At 44.9% G+C, this 16,764-nt stretch overlaps 1 protein-coding gene across 4 annotated transcripts in view; it reads left to right on the top strand.

Annotated features, from left to right (window-relative positions):
• The window catches only part of LOC115657182 (probable G-protein coupled receptor 83), a 45,665-nt gene that overhangs the window by 7,982 nt on the left and 20,919 nt on the right, over positions 1-16,764 (top strand). For 3 of the 4 annotated variants that reach the window (XM_030574613.1, XM_030574611.1, XM_030574612.1), the window contains 4 exons: positions 428-1,436; positions 2,691-2,816; positions 3,499-3,695; positions 11,036-11,644. In XM_030574613.1, the coding sequence (XP_030430473.1) occupies positions 1,047-1,436; positions 2,691-2,816; positions 3,499-3,695; positions 11,036-11,630 (1,308 nt within the window). In that variant the 5' untranslated portion in view covers positions 428-1,046 and the 3' untranslated portion in view covers positions 11,631-11,644. The remainder of the gene's footprint in view (positions 1-427; positions 1,437-2,690; positions 2,817-3,498; positions 3,696-11,035; positions 11,645-16,764) is intronic. The other variant, XM_030574614.1, reaches the window with a different exon arrangement.

The following is a 16,764-nucleotide window of genomic DNA, read 5'->3' as shown; positions in this document are numbered from 1 at the left end:
AGGGGTCCAACCCGTCACAGCATGGAACACTTTTTGCTCTCTAATGTGTATATATGGCATATGCATAATACATGATAGTGGGATATAGTTAAGTAATTCCCGCTAACAACATCTTTTTGCCATGCCACCCTGTTAATCAGTAGCATACAAAAAATGTATTGCTTTCTGCTAATTGCAGGTCAGTTGCCAGAAATATCTGGATATGCTCTTAGAGGGGGGCTCAGAAGGTATTGGGAGCTAAGCTTTCGAGCCTAGAGGAATGTTCAAGTCCTTCTGCATCTACATAATAGTTTATTTGTATATGATATCAACAGGCCTCTACCTAAAAAGGTCATTTACCATCAAATATGAAAGAGTGGAAGCAGAATTCACAGTTATTGTGTGGAAGAGAAAATGGCCTATAATGTTCTTCTGATATAATTCACAGGTTCTGAATACGCTTGGACAATTATCGTGGTTAGATGAAGATAATAGCTATTTGTGCACTTAAGGACAGTCCTGGAAATGGCTGTGCATTTCATTTCAACAGAAAAGAGTAAGATGGTCAGAAATAAAGAAATGAGGATGAACACAACAGAATCTCAGAAGGGTGAAAGAACAATAAGTACAGCTGAGAACAAGGAGAGAAGCTGAAGTGGTGGTAGGACAGTGCCAAATGCTATCCAAGATTAGCATTGACCTGAGAGTTTGTTACAGGTTTACTTCATGTAGTTTTGGATTTTTTTCCACCCTGTCTTAGTGGCTAATGCAATTTTTACCACATGAAAGAGTTATGAGAGTCTGCAGTTTCTCACAACTCCTTTCCACGCTGCACATCAGAGTTAAACAAGACCCTACTGCCTTTCTGACTGCACAGAAGAATTTATTGTGCCCTGTAGCCGCTCTCTAACTTTACATTTTAAAGGCTGGCTTTACTAATGCTGACTGCATGCCCTCTAGCCTTGTAGAGAAGCAGCGTCTCCAAAGTCAAACAATCACTAACCACACTTGCTGGAGCTGCACCTTAAACTGTGTCTGCTCTTAGCTTAACCCAGTTGGAAACCACAATGACTCGCCCCCTACATCAGTCGCTTCCCTACTTTTCCCAGGTCACAGGAGTTCTGGAGACATTTGACCATAGCTCTTCCTTGGCTAACCTCATGTCAATCTACCAGGCAGCCAACAGGACAGCCCTCAACTGGACAGACAGCCGGATTGTTGAGTGGGAGAAGTTTGCTGAGCTGGCCAAGTATGAACCAGAGTCCCAGAAGCCCACAGTGAAAGCTCTTCTAATCGTGGCATACTCAGTTATCATCATCATATCCCTGTTTGGCAACATGCTGGTCTGCCACGTGGTGATCAAGACCAAGAGGATGCACTCAGCCACCAGTCTCTTCATTGTCAATCTGGCAGTGTCCGATATCATGATCACTCTGCTCAACACTCCTTTCACTTTGGTAAGTGCCACAAGCCGCGCTGCTATTCCTGCTGAAAACAGAGCTAGGCATGGGTTTGGCCATCCAGCAGAGTGCTTCATCTGGTGGCTGCATTCACTTGGTGCATGCTTCTGGGGCTAAGACTTGAATTGGGCAGAGTCATGGCCCATAGACAGCAGCTCTGCCAGGTAAGCAAAAGAGGGGTCTTTCCAAATCCAAAATTAGCTCCAACATCATCACCTCCTAGTCCTTGTCATTGAACCACTAGAGTGCAGTAGAGCTTCCATGCGATGTGGAGTGAGTGCTTGTATAGACTCCGTCACTGGACTTATTTTGGATGTATTCACAAGTGGGGTGTGATTTACAGGCTCAACCCTTTAGAAGGCTCTAAATGAGATGTGAAGCTCCTAGAAGTTGCTATTTGGCAAAATGTCTGGAATTTCAGTCTTAACCTTTATGAATAAGGCTAAGATTTTGTCAGGGATATTTTTAGTAAAAGTCACAGACAGGTCACAAGCAATAAAGAAAAATTCATGGAAGCCGTGGCCTGTCTGTGACTTTTGCTAAAAGTATGTGTCAAAATGGGGATCTGTGGGGCAGCTATGGGGCTGCTTGGAGCTCTGGGGGCCCCCACCACAGGTTGGGTGTTGGAGCACTAGGGTTCCCCACCACCAATGGCTGAGAGCTCTGGGGGCCCCCACTGCCTACAGCAGCTGGGGGCTGTGGGGTACTCCCACCACCCACAGCTCTGGGGGCCCACAGTGCCTAGGAGCCCAGAGGTCCCCCCGCCACCTGCATGCTCAGGGGCCCTCACTGCAGCCAAGAGCCTAGGGGTTCCCCTGCCGCAGCCAGAAACAATGGCGTACCCCCACCACCTGCAGCGGCTTGGAGCTCCAGGGGCCACCAGAGGCAGGGGGGGTACCCCTTTGACTCCTGGCCCCTGTGGGTGGCGGGGGACCCTGCAGCTCCCGATCACCTCAGGCTGAAGTCACAGAGATCGCTGGAAGTCACGCATTCCATGACTTCCACAACCTCTGTGTCTAAGTCGTAGCCTTATTTATAAACAATTACCAAGGAGTTTCAATGTCTAAAGTTGACAATAGTTTTCTTGGGCTTCAGAGGAAACCTGCCCCAAGTGACAGAGGGCACCATAAGGCTATGTATGTTCATGAGCTCTCCAGATGCAGTGTCAAGAGCGCCTCTATTTGTTTGGCTCAGGTACATGAACCACTGTGCCCTGCTGATGGTTTTGCTGATTTGTTACATTCCCTGCAGGTTCGGTTTGTGAACAGCACGTGGGTTTTTGGAAAGGCCATGTGTCATATCAGCCGCTTCGTGCAGTACTGCTCTCTTCATGTCTCCACACTCACCCTGACAGCCATAGCTCTGGACAGACATCAGGTACAGAATCCCCAGACTGGTGTAAGATTCCTTTGGCACAGTTGCTCCAAACCATTGTATCCCCGTCTAACCATGGGCAAGCAAAGTGGAGTCCAGAACTGAAATAAAATGGGGTGTCACAAGAGGGGGCATTGTCAGAGTTGAGAGGGGAGTTTACATAGCATCTGCCTGTGTTATTCTGGCCTACAGCCATTGGTATCAGCCTGTCATTTTTGTGAGCACTGCATTCATTACAAAATGTAGAGAGAAAAAAATAGGAACATAGAAACAATGTCCCTTCCCTGTAGAAAACTTCCATTGATATCAGGCAATTAGTGATCTTCAGACCCTGAAATTCTCCACAAATAATGTCAAAAAATAAAGAGCTCAGTTCACCTTGTGTGAAAATTCAAAATACCCAAGCCAGGTGTGCTCTGTTGCCTCAGTTACAGTGTGAGGCATTTCTTAATTTGATATATTTAGAATAAACATCCTTTCAATCTTACACAATTGTCACTGCTCAGTCATGGTTTAAGGTCTAATGTAATTTCATGACAAACCAGAGAAAATTGACTTTGGTACCAGTTGTAGAGTTCTACTTTTCAGTTTTCTCCAAATCACTCTAATTTGTTAGGCATTTCTCTAAGTATTCAGTGATTTTCTTAAAAGCATTGGAACGTGTGAAGAAAAATATCTGTTCCAGGTAACAATGAAGGGACTTTTCTTTCCCGGGGAGATGATGGTCACTGTGAAGTCTCTACTGCAGGTTATTCTGAACCCACTAAAGCAAAGGATGTCACTAACAAGAGGAGTGCTGAGCATTTCTGTTATCTGGCTGATGGCAACCTGTTTCTCCCTGCCCCATGCAATCTATCAGAAGCTTTTCCAGTACAACTACCGGTAAGTTGCTCCTCTGTCCCCATGGCACGTTACACAGTCATTTAGAAGAATCGCTTCCCCCACTACTGAAATGTAGTTACTTCTTCAGGTGGGAAAAGCTGCAGCTGACATAAAGCAGGATAGTTTAGCCCAAGAAGTGACGATCACTGTGTCCAATTGACAATGCACGGGGAGTTTTATATAGACAGAATGGCCCAGATTCTCAAAGGCGTTTAGGCACCTATCGTGGATGTTAATGTTTGTTAGGTGCCTAAATACCTTTGAGGATCTGGGCCAGTGTGATTACACAAAATGGAGTTTGGTGAAGACAGCTGGTCCACTGTGAAACTTGGGGCCTTTGGAACTTTAGTGAGCACAAGTGCTCAGGGCCATTGTCTTCTGTCATCGCTAAAAGACTTAAAGGTTCTGTGTGGTTTCTCTCAGCACTAGATTCACTCCTGGAAGGCTATTTTAGCTAGAATGCCACTGTTTTTCCCCATTCACCTTTTTGTTCATAAACAGAATACCCCCTGCCATCCAACAAACCCTATATTCTTGTGAGGGAAGGTGAAGGAGGCAGGAATCAAACTTTCAAAATCACAGCACACATGTCTGATACTTACAGAGGCAAAGCTATACGTGTCTAAGCCGCATATAGAGCTATCTAGGATCACCACATTACACAACAAAGACTTCCCTTGCTGATCAACAGGAGTGCAAACCTCAGCAAACTGAGCCACAGGAGCTGATTTACTCAATGAGCGAGATCATCTCACTTCTGCATCTGTGGTTTTATTTGTTTGATAAATCTAAACAAGGGGAGCCTCTCTCAACACGTTAGGCACCTTTGACAAACACTTAAACACAATACATCAAAACAGAAGCAGCAGCACCACAACACATGGTGGTGCTTTTTAAGGTGGTCTGGTGATTCTGCAGGAAAATAAAACCTTTCTTGTTAATGCCACTTTGCTTTGGTTATTTTGCTGTGAAGAGGAGGTGAAGAGTGCTGTTTGCTTGGCAAACCGGAAGGAGATCAAGTGAAACTTCACATTCAGAGAAGATTCACAGAGTGCCACAAGAAGGTGAAGATTCTGAGCTGGAGTTTGGCATAGCAAAATCCATAAATGTTTCCCTTCATGCTCCATTTGGAGAGGGGAGGGGAGGGAAGGGAAGGAGGAGTGCAAAGATAGCTATCTTGCATCCAATTTCAAGATAGTTATCTAGTCTACCATGCGGAAGCCCAGATCCAGCAGTTGTCTCTTCTTAGTTAAGCCTTAAACTACTTCTTCTCCCTTTATATGAGATTTCTTCTGACCCCAGTGCCCACAAAGCAGCATGGATCACTGCCAGCAAAAGACATGTAAATCAAACTCAGGGTGATACCTGCAATATAGCCAACACAGATGGGCAGAAGCTACTGAGGACTTATGGCTTTAGGATCCTGACATCAAAACATTGTATCATGGGGGCAGGATGGAGTGATGGATCCAGGGATCATTGTGCTCTGGGACAGGCCAAGATCATAGGTACTGCCTTAGTCCACTATTGACAGCAAGCTTGTGGCACCAGCTAATGACACTCTCTTCCTAACCAGTAAAGAAAGAAGGTCTCTTTGGGATAGATGCAGCCACATACGATGCATCAAAACAAACCAGGTTTATTTTTTTCCCATGTTCTCGTTCAATACTGCTAGTCAGTAAATATCAAGGAGAATCCCACTGGAGCAAGAGAGAATTGATAGTATCAGAGTGAACAATATTGTCTGCTTGAGATTTCAGTCCCAAGGAGAAGAATTTGTAGGCTATAATAATCAACATTAGAAAGATTTTCATCTTGCTTACAGATCCTTCTGACTTGTCTGTTCAAAAACCACACAAGATAGCCTTGGCTTTCTTCCTTGGCTCACAGCTACTTCCCTCCTATGAATGGACAACAAAAGAGAGAGGACCCAGTGCTAGTACATCAAAACTATTATATTAAGAATGTTGTCTACAAAACCTTTAATACAAGTGCCCATTTGTTTTCCCTTGCCTCACCTCTTAATTTCTCACTCCCTTTTGGGGAGGGAGGAATTCATATTTAAGATGATATATAAAATTAATGTGTAGTATATTGTATTCTCTTTCTTACTTGAGCTTGCATTTTATTTGCTTGGGCAGTATCTTACTGATGTATACAATGTCTTCACTGGTTAGACCATGCAAACAGAATGCTGGATTACCTCAATGGTTGCACTGCTTTGCAGCTATGTTTAATGTATAAACATGTTGTTTATGAATGAACAAATGCTGCTCAGACTGTTACATTTGCCCCTGTCTCTGCTCATCCATTGACACATTAGACAGCTCAGCGAGGGGAAACATTGCCTTGGGTTGGGACTGGAGTTTTTGATAGTGTAAAGAACTGGTTAGGGAGTATGTGCATCATCGCCCTCTGGATGGCATTGAATGGAATCAGAACTGCACCACTGTGCCCCGCTGACATATACTGCTAACAAGTTCTGGCGATTCTTAAGTGGTAGTAGGCTAGGTTTTTGGAGCAGGATACAAGTTCTGTCAACAGCAAGTTCTAAGTGGCCATAGTGTGCAGCACTGTGGGAACCACTGAGTTCCTTGATGGCCATAGATTTATTAAAATACTGTGGTATGCCTGGTTTTGCTCTCACAACAGTTCTTTCACAAAGGGTCTACAACCTTTTACTATGCATTCTTGCATCCTTCTAGAAAGCCCTGGAGATAAGTACCTGAATGATAATGCCCAGAGAACTGTGAACTATGAGGATAGTCATCCATCTTAAAGTTCTCGTGATGGCATAACCCCACCTCACACTCCTTTACAATACAATTTGAACCTCTCTATTCCTTCAGGTAATGTTCCCCACCCTTGCTTTCACTAGCAGATTCGGATATTTATCAGGGGAGAGATCACGTTGGGTGCTTGCTCTATGCGCTGACTGCCTGATAAGCCTGGCTATTTATAGTGCTAATTCTGGATGTGCATAACTGTGTATGTGCCAACTGCTGGTGAGTGGATTTGGTGGTATCTGTAAGAAAGGTAGGTCAGAGCACAGATACGGGTCATATGATCAGGATCTAACTGATCACCAAATGTGGGACTGTGAAGGAATTCTTCCCTGGATCAAATTGGCAGTGACCTTGAGGGGGCAGGGAGGAAGTTGCCTTCCTCTGAAGTGTGACATGCAGTTTGCTTTCCAGGATCATCTCTGCCTGTGGCACATAATAATTTAGGCTCCTGAGGGCTGTAATACCTCAGTCTAATTTCATTTGTTAGGTTTAATGTTTGGCTGCTAGGTGGTATTGGTGATATGCAGGAGGTTAGACTAGATCAGCGGTTCTCAAACGGTGGGTTGGGACCCAAAGTGGGTCGCGACCCCATTTTAATGATATTAATGGATAATGCCCTGTGATATTCTGAACAAGCCTTACAGAACTGAGAAACTTTACTGAATTAAGTGAAACCTTACTGAATTAAAGTTAGCACCTCTGGAGTTCGTTGTATTACAAATGCAAATATTTATGTGCTGTTGTGAGATTGTATGGAACTTCTTTAGCGGAAGAACAAGATTAATGCAATCTCTGGAAAGTATGAGAAAGCTCAAAGATCTTTTTGGAACAATGTGTTGGAAATGGATCTCCTTAGGAAATACACTGAGGTAAGAGGAATGCAAATTCTTCTCCTCCGAAGCCAACCTTTTGAAGATATGCCCTGAGGAGGGAGAGATCCTTTGTATACTTACTAGCTGCCTGTGGAAACTCAAGTTCTAAAACTTCTGAACTGTATAAAAAGGAAACTGAATGTGTTCTGAGTGGACTTGTGAGCTGAAGCTCTGTTGAACTTGTAACAACAAGGACGCCCCTAGGGTGGCGTATTAAAAGATGCGCTTGCCAGAGCCCAAGAAAAAGTTAGGATGAACTCTAGTAAGATTATTAGGCCCTTTTATTTATTTTAATATGTTTTCTCTATAATGCTTTGTACTGTAAGAATAAAATAGGCTTGCTTAGAAAGAACTGTATGGTAACATGTCTGTAGCAATTACAATATTATCCATCTCTGAAGAGAAAGCAAGCAGGTGTCCTAAGGTAACCTGTCCATGCTGGGAATGACAGAGTGAAGGCAATGGAACTGTCCAGCCTGGGAAAACCCCAGTAAGAATGGAGAGACATGCTTGTTTCCACTCAAGAGAAACAACGCCTGAGGAACTGGAAGCAGAGAGTGGATGCCCTGGCAGGACCACTGAGGGGGAATCCAAGTGCAGTCATAGGCACTGACTTTGTGGGCGCTGTGGCGCTGGAGCACCCATGGGGAAAAATGGTAGGTGCTGAGCACTCACCAGCAGCCCTCCATCAGCACCTCCCCCTCCCCCCGGCACCTTCTGCCCGCTGGTGGGCTGCACCATTCAGCGCCTCCTGCTCCATCCCCGTGCCTTCCGCTCACCAAAATCAGCTGCTTTGGGGTGGGGAGGAGTGAGAATGCAGCATGCTTGGGGGAGGGGGCAGAACGGGGCAGGAAGAGGTGGGTAGGAAAGGGCAGGACAAGGCAGGGGTGGGGCCTTGGAGGGAGAGATGGAGTGGGGGAAGGCATGGAGCAGATCTGGGGGTCGAGAACCCCCCACACATTGGAAAGTCGGCACCTGTGAGTGCAGTTGCCCTAAACTGTGACAGTCCTTTCTGGCCTTAAATTCTCTGTCTCAAAGTCTGCTTTCTCCATTTGCATCTGCTTCCTTTTTATCAAAAGTTTCCAAGTCCTAAAAATCCAAAATCTTTCTAGTTACACACCTGCCATTTGTCAGCTCCCCTGAGGATTGCAGTCATCCTACATTCACAGAAGTCAGTTCTGGAGGGTCTTCTATTAATGGCATAATAGTCAGTGCAGGAGGTTGACAACAGGATATTAAAGATATTAATCAAACTATGGAGAATAAAGTTGTCTGACAGGGATTAAGAAGTCTTCAGTGACTGCACCTGAGTACAGACGGAGGTAGGAAGAAGACAGGTAGGGAGAGACAAAGCAGAGGGGAGAGAGACAGAAAAAGATGGGTTTAAAACACCTCCAGGAAATAAATGTGTGTGTCATCACCTCCCTTAATAGTTCACCAATTCCAGCAACATGAACTTATTTTTGGTCTATGGAACATTCAGTCTCTTCTGGTGGGGGTCACTGAGAAATTGTTTAACTTATATTAATAGATAGTTGCCTATCATATAGGGTCAAGTTAACAGGCAACGCTTGTGAGCTTGGGGAAGTGTGGGGAGTCATTGGATGGAGCCCACAGCTTGGGATATTACAGAGACACACTCCTGCCTTCTGTTTGTCCCTTTGGGGTCTGTGACGGGGAGATGAGTAGGAGGGTTGTGTAGTGTTCCTAAGAATGGTTTGAGGGGGCTTTGTCCTTCCTTCAGGGAACTCCCTTTTCTTTGCGGTTACTTGTTTTAAGACAGCTTTTGGTATCTTGTTTATAAAAAATGGGTCATAAGAGTTTCTCTTTGCCTTATTGAGGGGACAGGAGGACCCATCTCATGCCATGACAAACAAAACTGCCCGTTTCTCAGCAACAGCTTCCAAGAGAAGATTTCAGTTTTCGTTAATAGGCCTTGCATTATTCTAAACAAGAAACGCTTCAGAAAACAAAACCACACAAAGCATGTCATTCACTCTTGACAACAGGAATGTGGACCTCAATACAAGGGAGAGTGCACCATGGTGACAAAAAAGCCCTTTAGGATACAAGGACCTGATTTAGTCTAATACTTTTCTGAAACGCTGCTCTCCTTGGTCAGGATGGGAACCTAACATCTTCCACTTTGTGCAAACACTGGAAGGATTGTACTGGAACTGCCCTTCCTTTGTATCATAATGCACCAGACCAATGGCCAATGGTGGATGCTTCAGAGGAAAGTATAAACATCCTAGTGTGCAGTACTATGCTGTGACACCAGCAAGTAATCAGTTTACACCATAGATCACCATTAGCACTTTATCTTAGTGTAAAAGTAGATAATATTCATACCGTTATGATGCATAATAATACTAATTTACACATGTATGATACATATATGGACCTGTATTTTAATTAAGCAGCATGGGCCATATAATTCTTGGTGTAGCCCCATTAGCTTCTCTGTATCAGTTACCTTTTCTATAAAATAGTGATAATCATGTTTACCCAGCTTTGCTAAGCACTTTGAAAGCGATGGAGAAAGAGGCCTACAGAAGGGTAAAATTTTCATAAACAGAATTACAATACAGGGATAGTTATATTCATTTAACACAGAGGGCCTCAGGCTTTTTTGCTGCACCAAGCTGCGAAGGAAATTAAAAAAAAAAGCCGTGATCGGCGGCACTTAGGCGGCAGCTCATTCTTCGGCAGCAATTCGGCAGCGGGTCCTTCGCTCTGAGAGGGACAGAGGGACCCGCCACCGAATTGCCATCGAAGATCGGACGTGCCATCCCTTCCCATTGGTCGCCCTAAGCACCTGCTTCATTCACTGGTGACGAGGGTTTGATTAATATCTGCTTGGAGATCATTGGCTGGAAAGCCTTAGAGAAGTAGCATTTTGTTACTTTTCTGCAGCTCCGCCCAAACATACCACAATCAAAATTGTACAGCACTCCCTTCCACGTGTGTGTGCATACACACACACACATTATTATTACACTTCTGCATACTGTATATTCAGTTTCATAATCTGTCCTGCACAGTTAGCCTTCCCCCCCAATTATCATTATTATTTACAGCCCCCGTAAATGCAAGATGCTAGACAGACAAAGTCATGTTTTCTGTCCCAAGGAGCTCAAAAGAAGACACAGGGGGCACATACACTCAAATAGGAGGATATGGAGAAGGAGAAGTGTCACGAATACAAGGCGTGGGGTAATAAAGAATGCACACAAACATCTTGCAGTTACACTGTTACAGTATCTATAAGTAGTCACATCTGTAATTTATTTGTTTTTCTAGTGAGGGAAGGGGGGTTGGAAGTGGGGTGACATGAAAGACAGAAGTGGGAAGGTACTTCTTCCCCTTTGAAGGATATTAATTACTATGAGCCAGGTTCTGCCATTCCTTCCATTTGGTAGTATTTTACTATGGGAGTAGTCACACTGATTGCAATGAGGCTGCTTGCATATTAAGGTATGGTTCAGTGTACACAACAATAGCAGATTTGGGTCCTATGGAAGCAGTGGTGGTAATACTAGCTCTGTGATATCTACAAGTGCAGCAGACAGGCCATTTATATTGTGGCCTGAAAGTTCCACACTGGTTTGGGAAATGAAGGAATTTGCATGAATGTTTTTGTGGCCACATACTATAAAAAAATACTTTTTTGTTTTGAAAGGGAAGCTACCGTCCGGAGTTTGTGTCTTCCTGATTTTCCTGAGCCTGCAGAACTGGTGTGGAAATACTTAGACCTTTCCACCTTCCTCCTCCTCTACCTCTTGCCCCTTCTGATCATCACCATCACCTACACACACCTGGCCAAGAAGCTGTGGCTGCGCAATGCCATTGGGGACATCACCACGCAGCAGTACATCACCCACCACAAGAACAAGAAGAAAAGCATCAAGATGCTGGTGTTGGTTGTGGTGGTCTTTGCTGTCTGCTGGTTCCCACTCAACTGTTATGTAGTGCTCATCTCCAGCCTTGGCATCAAGACCAAAAACTCCCTCTATTTTGCTCTGCACTGGTTTGCCATGAGCAGCACTTGTTATAACCCCTTCATTTACTGCTGGCTGAATGAGAGCTTCCGCTCAGAAATCAGGTCCTTACTCAGCATGTGCCAGAAGGTCCCGCAAACACAGGACAATGTGTTGCCAGCTGTGATCATGGCCTATCGAGAGGCCTGGATCGAGCAAGCCAGGTACAAGCAGAGGCCTTCCTCACAGAGCATTCGCTCCACCACAAATGTGCAGACAGTCAACACAGATTTGTGAATTGGAGAGTCAAGGTGAGTTCAAAAGGTTTGGTGGCAAAGGGCTTTATTTATGATGCGTCATTCACATCAACAAGTTGGGAGGGGAGTTTTAGTGGAGGAGTTAAGTATGCCAGGAAATGAGAGATCATGGATATTGTTGATCCAGAGGCATAACGTGAAAAGGGACATGTGATGGGGTACGCCAGGCCTTCACTGTCCCCTGCTGTGGGTATCACTGGCCTGGCACCCCCCTGTCTAGATAAGCCACTCAAGCTCAGAGTCTTACAAGACTTGATCCTCCAGCAGCTCGAAGGGTCAGGCAATGGCCAATCAGGAGCCACCAGATAAGTTACAAAGGCTTCCCTGCTTTGTCTAGGGGAGAGTATGTGGTGAAATGAGGATAAGAGAGGAGCTTCTTTGTCTGACTCAAGACTAAACATGCCCAGTTTTTTCAGTTTTTCCTCTTGTATCATTTTTGTTGCTCTCCTCTGAACTCTCTTCATTATGTTCACATCTTTCTTAAAGTGTGGCTCCCAGAGTTGGACACAGTACTCTAGCTGAGGCCTTCACCAGGACTGAGTGGAGTGGGACAATTACCTCCTGTGTCTTAAATACAATACTCCTGGTTACACAGCCCAGAATGCTATTGGAGGGAGGGATAGCTCAGTGGTTTAAGCATTGGCCTACTCAAACCTAGGATTGTGAGTTCAATCCTTGAGGGGGCCACTTAGGGATTTGGGGCAAAATCAGTACTTGGTCCTGCTAGTGAAGTCAGGGGGCTGGACTGAATGACCTTTCAGTTCTAGGAGATTGGTATATCTCTAATTATTACCTAAGCCTTTTTCACAACTATATCACATTGACTCCTATTCCATTTGGATCCATTATAACCCCCAGGTCTTTTGCAGCAGTATCACTGCTTAGCCAGTTATTTTCCATTCCTGTTTGAAGCAGAATGGTGTTCAGCTCACTGCCGCTGACAGATGCCTCCTCAAGCCAGGGGCAATGGATTCTCCCTAAAAGTGGGGGGACTGCAAGGCCCTGCCTCCTCCTCTTTCCCTGATGTCCCACCCCTGGTCAAGCAGTAAGCCAGAACCAGGCTGGGGAGCCCAGGCCTCTCCACCTGCCTGGGGTAGAGGGGCCCACAAGCAGCCCCTGGCCCATGTTCCCACTCACTTGGCCTCCCACCCAGGGCAGGTGGAGGGTCTGCGGCTCCTCTCAGCTGCACGCATGGCTCTTACCCGACTCTGGCTTCCAGCCTGGCCTAGGGGTGAGGACTTGGGGTCTGAATAGCCATAGTTGGGCCATGATAAGAGCCATGCAGGCAGCTGTGGGAAGTGGTAGACCCTCCATCTGCCATGGGTGGGGAGGCCAGGGGGCAGGGCCACAGGCCAGGGGCTGCTCTCGGACCCCACCCACCCTGGGCATGCGGAGGGGCCGGGCTCCCTGGCCTAGCTCTGGCTTCCAGCTTGGCCAGGGAGGGCAGGGCCTCAAAGGGAAGAGGCAGGGCAGGGGACTGTGGCAAAAAGTGGAAGGGCCATGGCCCCTTCCCTCTCCCCCCCCCCGATTCCAGAACCCCTACCTCAAGCTTATCCATTAACCAATTGATACTAATACTAAACAATGATGGTGACAGAGCAGAGCCTAGCCAAATTCCTGTGGAAATAGGAAGCTATGTCATGTATCTGCTATTGACATGAATACATTTATTATTCATACAATGCCACAGATATCCATGCTACAATCCTGACAAATAAAATAACATTATATGCTGTTTTTTATGTCTAATGATCCCTAAGCACCTTGAAAGCTAACAGAAATGTGCATATTATATGGATAACTTCACCCACTATTGAGGTCCAGCCACCTTTGCAATGGAACATGGCAGCCATTTAACAGCTAATAACACCACTGCCCACAGGTTACACCAGAAAGTGAGGAAGGATCCATTTGAAACTGCAGGGAAATTTAGGTAACCAGGATATATTTATCTGAGGTAGAATTTCACCAGGACATCAATGCAACAGTGAATTGAAGACAGGACTAGGTATAGATTCATAGACTCTAGGACTGGAAGGGACCTCAAGAGGTCATCGAGTCCAGTCCCCTGCCCTCATGGCAGGACCAAATACTGTCTAGACCAGCCTTGATAGACATTTATCTAACCTACTCTTAAATATCTCCAGAGATGGAGATTCCACAACCTCGCTAGGCAATTTATTCCAGTGTTCAACTGCCCTGACAGTTAGGAACTTTTTCCTAATGTCTAACCTAAATCTCCCTTGCTGCAGTTTAAGCCCATTGCTTCTTGTTCTATCATTAGAGGCTAAGGTGAACAAGTTTTCTCCCTCCTCCTGATGACACCCTTTTAGATACCTGAAAACTGCTATCATGTCCCCTCTCAGTCTTCTCTTTTCCAAACTAAATAAACCCAATTCTTTCAGCCTTCCTTCATTGGTCATGTTCTCAAGACCTTTAATCATTCTTGTTGCTCTTCTCTGGACCCTCTCCAATTTCTCCACATCTTTCTTGAAATGTGGTGCCCAGAACTGGACACAATACTCCAGTTGAGGCCTAACCAGCGCAGAGTAGAGTGGAAGAATGACTTCTCGTGTCTTGTTTACAACACACCTGTTAATGCATCCCATAATCACGTTTACTTTTTTTGCAACAGTATCATACTGTTGACTCATATTTAGCTTGTGGTCCACTATGACCCCTAGATCTCTTTCTGCCATACTCCTTCCTAGACAGTCTCTTCCCATTTTGTATGTGTGAAACTGATTGTTCCTTCCTAAGTGGAGCACTTTGCATTTGTCTTTATTGAACTTCATCCGGTTTACCTCAGACCATTTCTCCAATTTGTCCAGATCATTTTGAATTTTGACCCTGTCCTCCAAAGCAGTTGCAATCCCTCCCAGTTTGGTATCGTCTGCAAACTTAATAAGCATACTTTCTATGCCAACATCTAAGTCGTTGATGAAGATATTGAACAGAGCTGGTCCCAGAACAGACCCCTGCGGAACCCCACTTGTTATACCTTTCCAGCAGGATTGGGAGCCATTAATAACTACTCTCTGAGTATGGTTATCCAGCCAGTTATGCACACACCTTACAGTAGCCCCATCTAAATTGTATTTGCCTAGTTTATCGATAAGGATATCATGCGAGACCGTATCAAATGCCTTACTAAAATCTAGGTATACCACATCCACCGCTTCTCCCTTATCCACAAGACTCGTTATCCTGTCAAAGAAAGCTATCAGATTGGTTTGACATGATTTGTTCTTTACAAATCCATGCTGGCTATTCCCTATCACCTTACCACCTTCCAAGTGTTTGCAGATGATTTCTTTAATTACTTGCTCCATTATCTTCCGTGGCATAGAAGTTGAATTAACTGGTCTGTAGTTTCCTGGGTTGTTTTTATTTCTCTTTTTATAGATGGGCACTATATTTGCCCTTTTCCAGTCTTCTGGAATCTCTCCCGTCTCCTATGACTTTCCAAAGATAGTAGCTAGAGGCTCAGATACCTCCTCTATTAACTCCTTGAGTATTCTAGGATGCATTTCATCAGGCCCTGGTGACTTGCAGGCATCTAACTTTTCTAAGTGATTTTTAACTTGCTCTTTTTTATTTTATCTTCTAAACCTACTCCCTTCCCATAAGCATTCACTATGTTAAACATTCCTTCAGACTTCTCAGTGAAGACAGAAACAAAGAAGTCATTAAGCATCTCTGCCATTTCCAAGTTTCCTGTTACTGTTTCTCTCTCCTCACTGAGCAGTGGGCCTACCCTGTCCTTGGTCTTCCTCTTGCTTCTAATGTACTGATAAAAAGTCTTCTTGTTTCCCTTTATTCCCATAGCTAGTTTGAGCTCATTTTGTGCCTTTGCCTTTCTCATCTTGCCCCTGCATTCCTGTGTTATTTGCCTATATTCATCCTTTGTAATCTAACCTAGTTTCCACTTTTTATATGACTCCTTTTTCTTTTGTAGGTCATGCAAGATCTCGTGGTTAAGCCCAGGTGGTCTTTTGCCACACTTTCTATCTTTCCTACCCATTGGAATAGCTTGCTTTTGGGCCCTTAATAGTGTCCCTTTGAAAAACTGCCAACTCTCCTCAGTTGTTTTCCCCCTCAGTCTTGATTCCCATGGGACCTTACCTATCAGCTCTCTGAGCTTATCAAAATCCGCCTTCCTGAAACCCATGGTCTCTATTTTGCTGTACTCCCTTCCACCCTTCCTTAGATTTGCAAACTCTATGATTTCATGATCACTTTCACCCAAGCTTCCTTCTACTTTCAAATTCTCAACGAGTTCCTCCCTATTTGTTAAAATCAAGTCTAGAACAGCTTCCCCCCAGTAGCTTTTTCAACCTTCTGAAATAAAAAGTTGTCTGCAATGCAGTCCAGGAACTTATTGGATAGTCTGTGCCCCACGGCGTTATTTTCCCAACATATATCCAGATAGTTGAAGTTCCCCATCACCACCAAATCTTGGGCTTTGGATGATTTTGTTAGTTGTTTAAAAAAAGCCTCATCCACCTCTTCCACCTGGTTAAGTGGCCTGTAGTAGACTCCTAGCACGACATCACCCTTGTTCTTTACCCCTTTTATCCTAACCCAGAGACTCTCAACACTTCCGTCTCCTATGTCCATCTCCACCTCAGTCCAAGTGTGTACATTTTTAATACATAAGGCAACACCTCCTCCCTTTTTCCCCTGTCTATCCTTCCTGAGCAAACTATACTCATCCACACCAACATTCCAATCATATGTATTATCCCACCAAGTTTCAGTGATGCCAACAATGTCATAGTTGTATTTATTTATTAGCACTTCCAGTTCTTCCTGCTTATTACCCATACTTCTCACATTTGTATATAGGCATCTAAGATACTGGTTTGATCTTGCCTCCCAGTTTTGCCCTGGCCCTCATTTCTCTCTGCCATCGTAGCCCATGCTCCCTCTTGTTTCTGACCCATCTCCCAGGTCTTCATGTTCCCCACTTACCTGTGGGCTTTGCTCACCTGTCCCTGTCGAACCTAGTTTAAAGCCCTCCTCACTAGGTTAGCCAGTCTGTGTGCAAATAGGGTCTTTCCCCTCCTCGAAAGGTGAACGCCGTTTCTGCCCAGCAGTCCTTCCTCAAATAG

Source organism: Gopherus evgoodei, chromosome 9 (genome assembly GCF_007399415.2).
Source record: "Gopherus evgoodei ecotype Sinaloan lineage chromosome 9, rGopEvg1_v1.p, whole genome shotgun sequence".
Taxonomy (NCBI): Eukaryota; Metazoa; Chordata; order Testudines; family Testudinidae; genus Gopherus; species Gopherus evgoodei.
The sequence above is the reverse complement of the archived record's forward strand: the minus strand, read 5'-3'. Positions and strand labels throughout refer to the sequence as shown.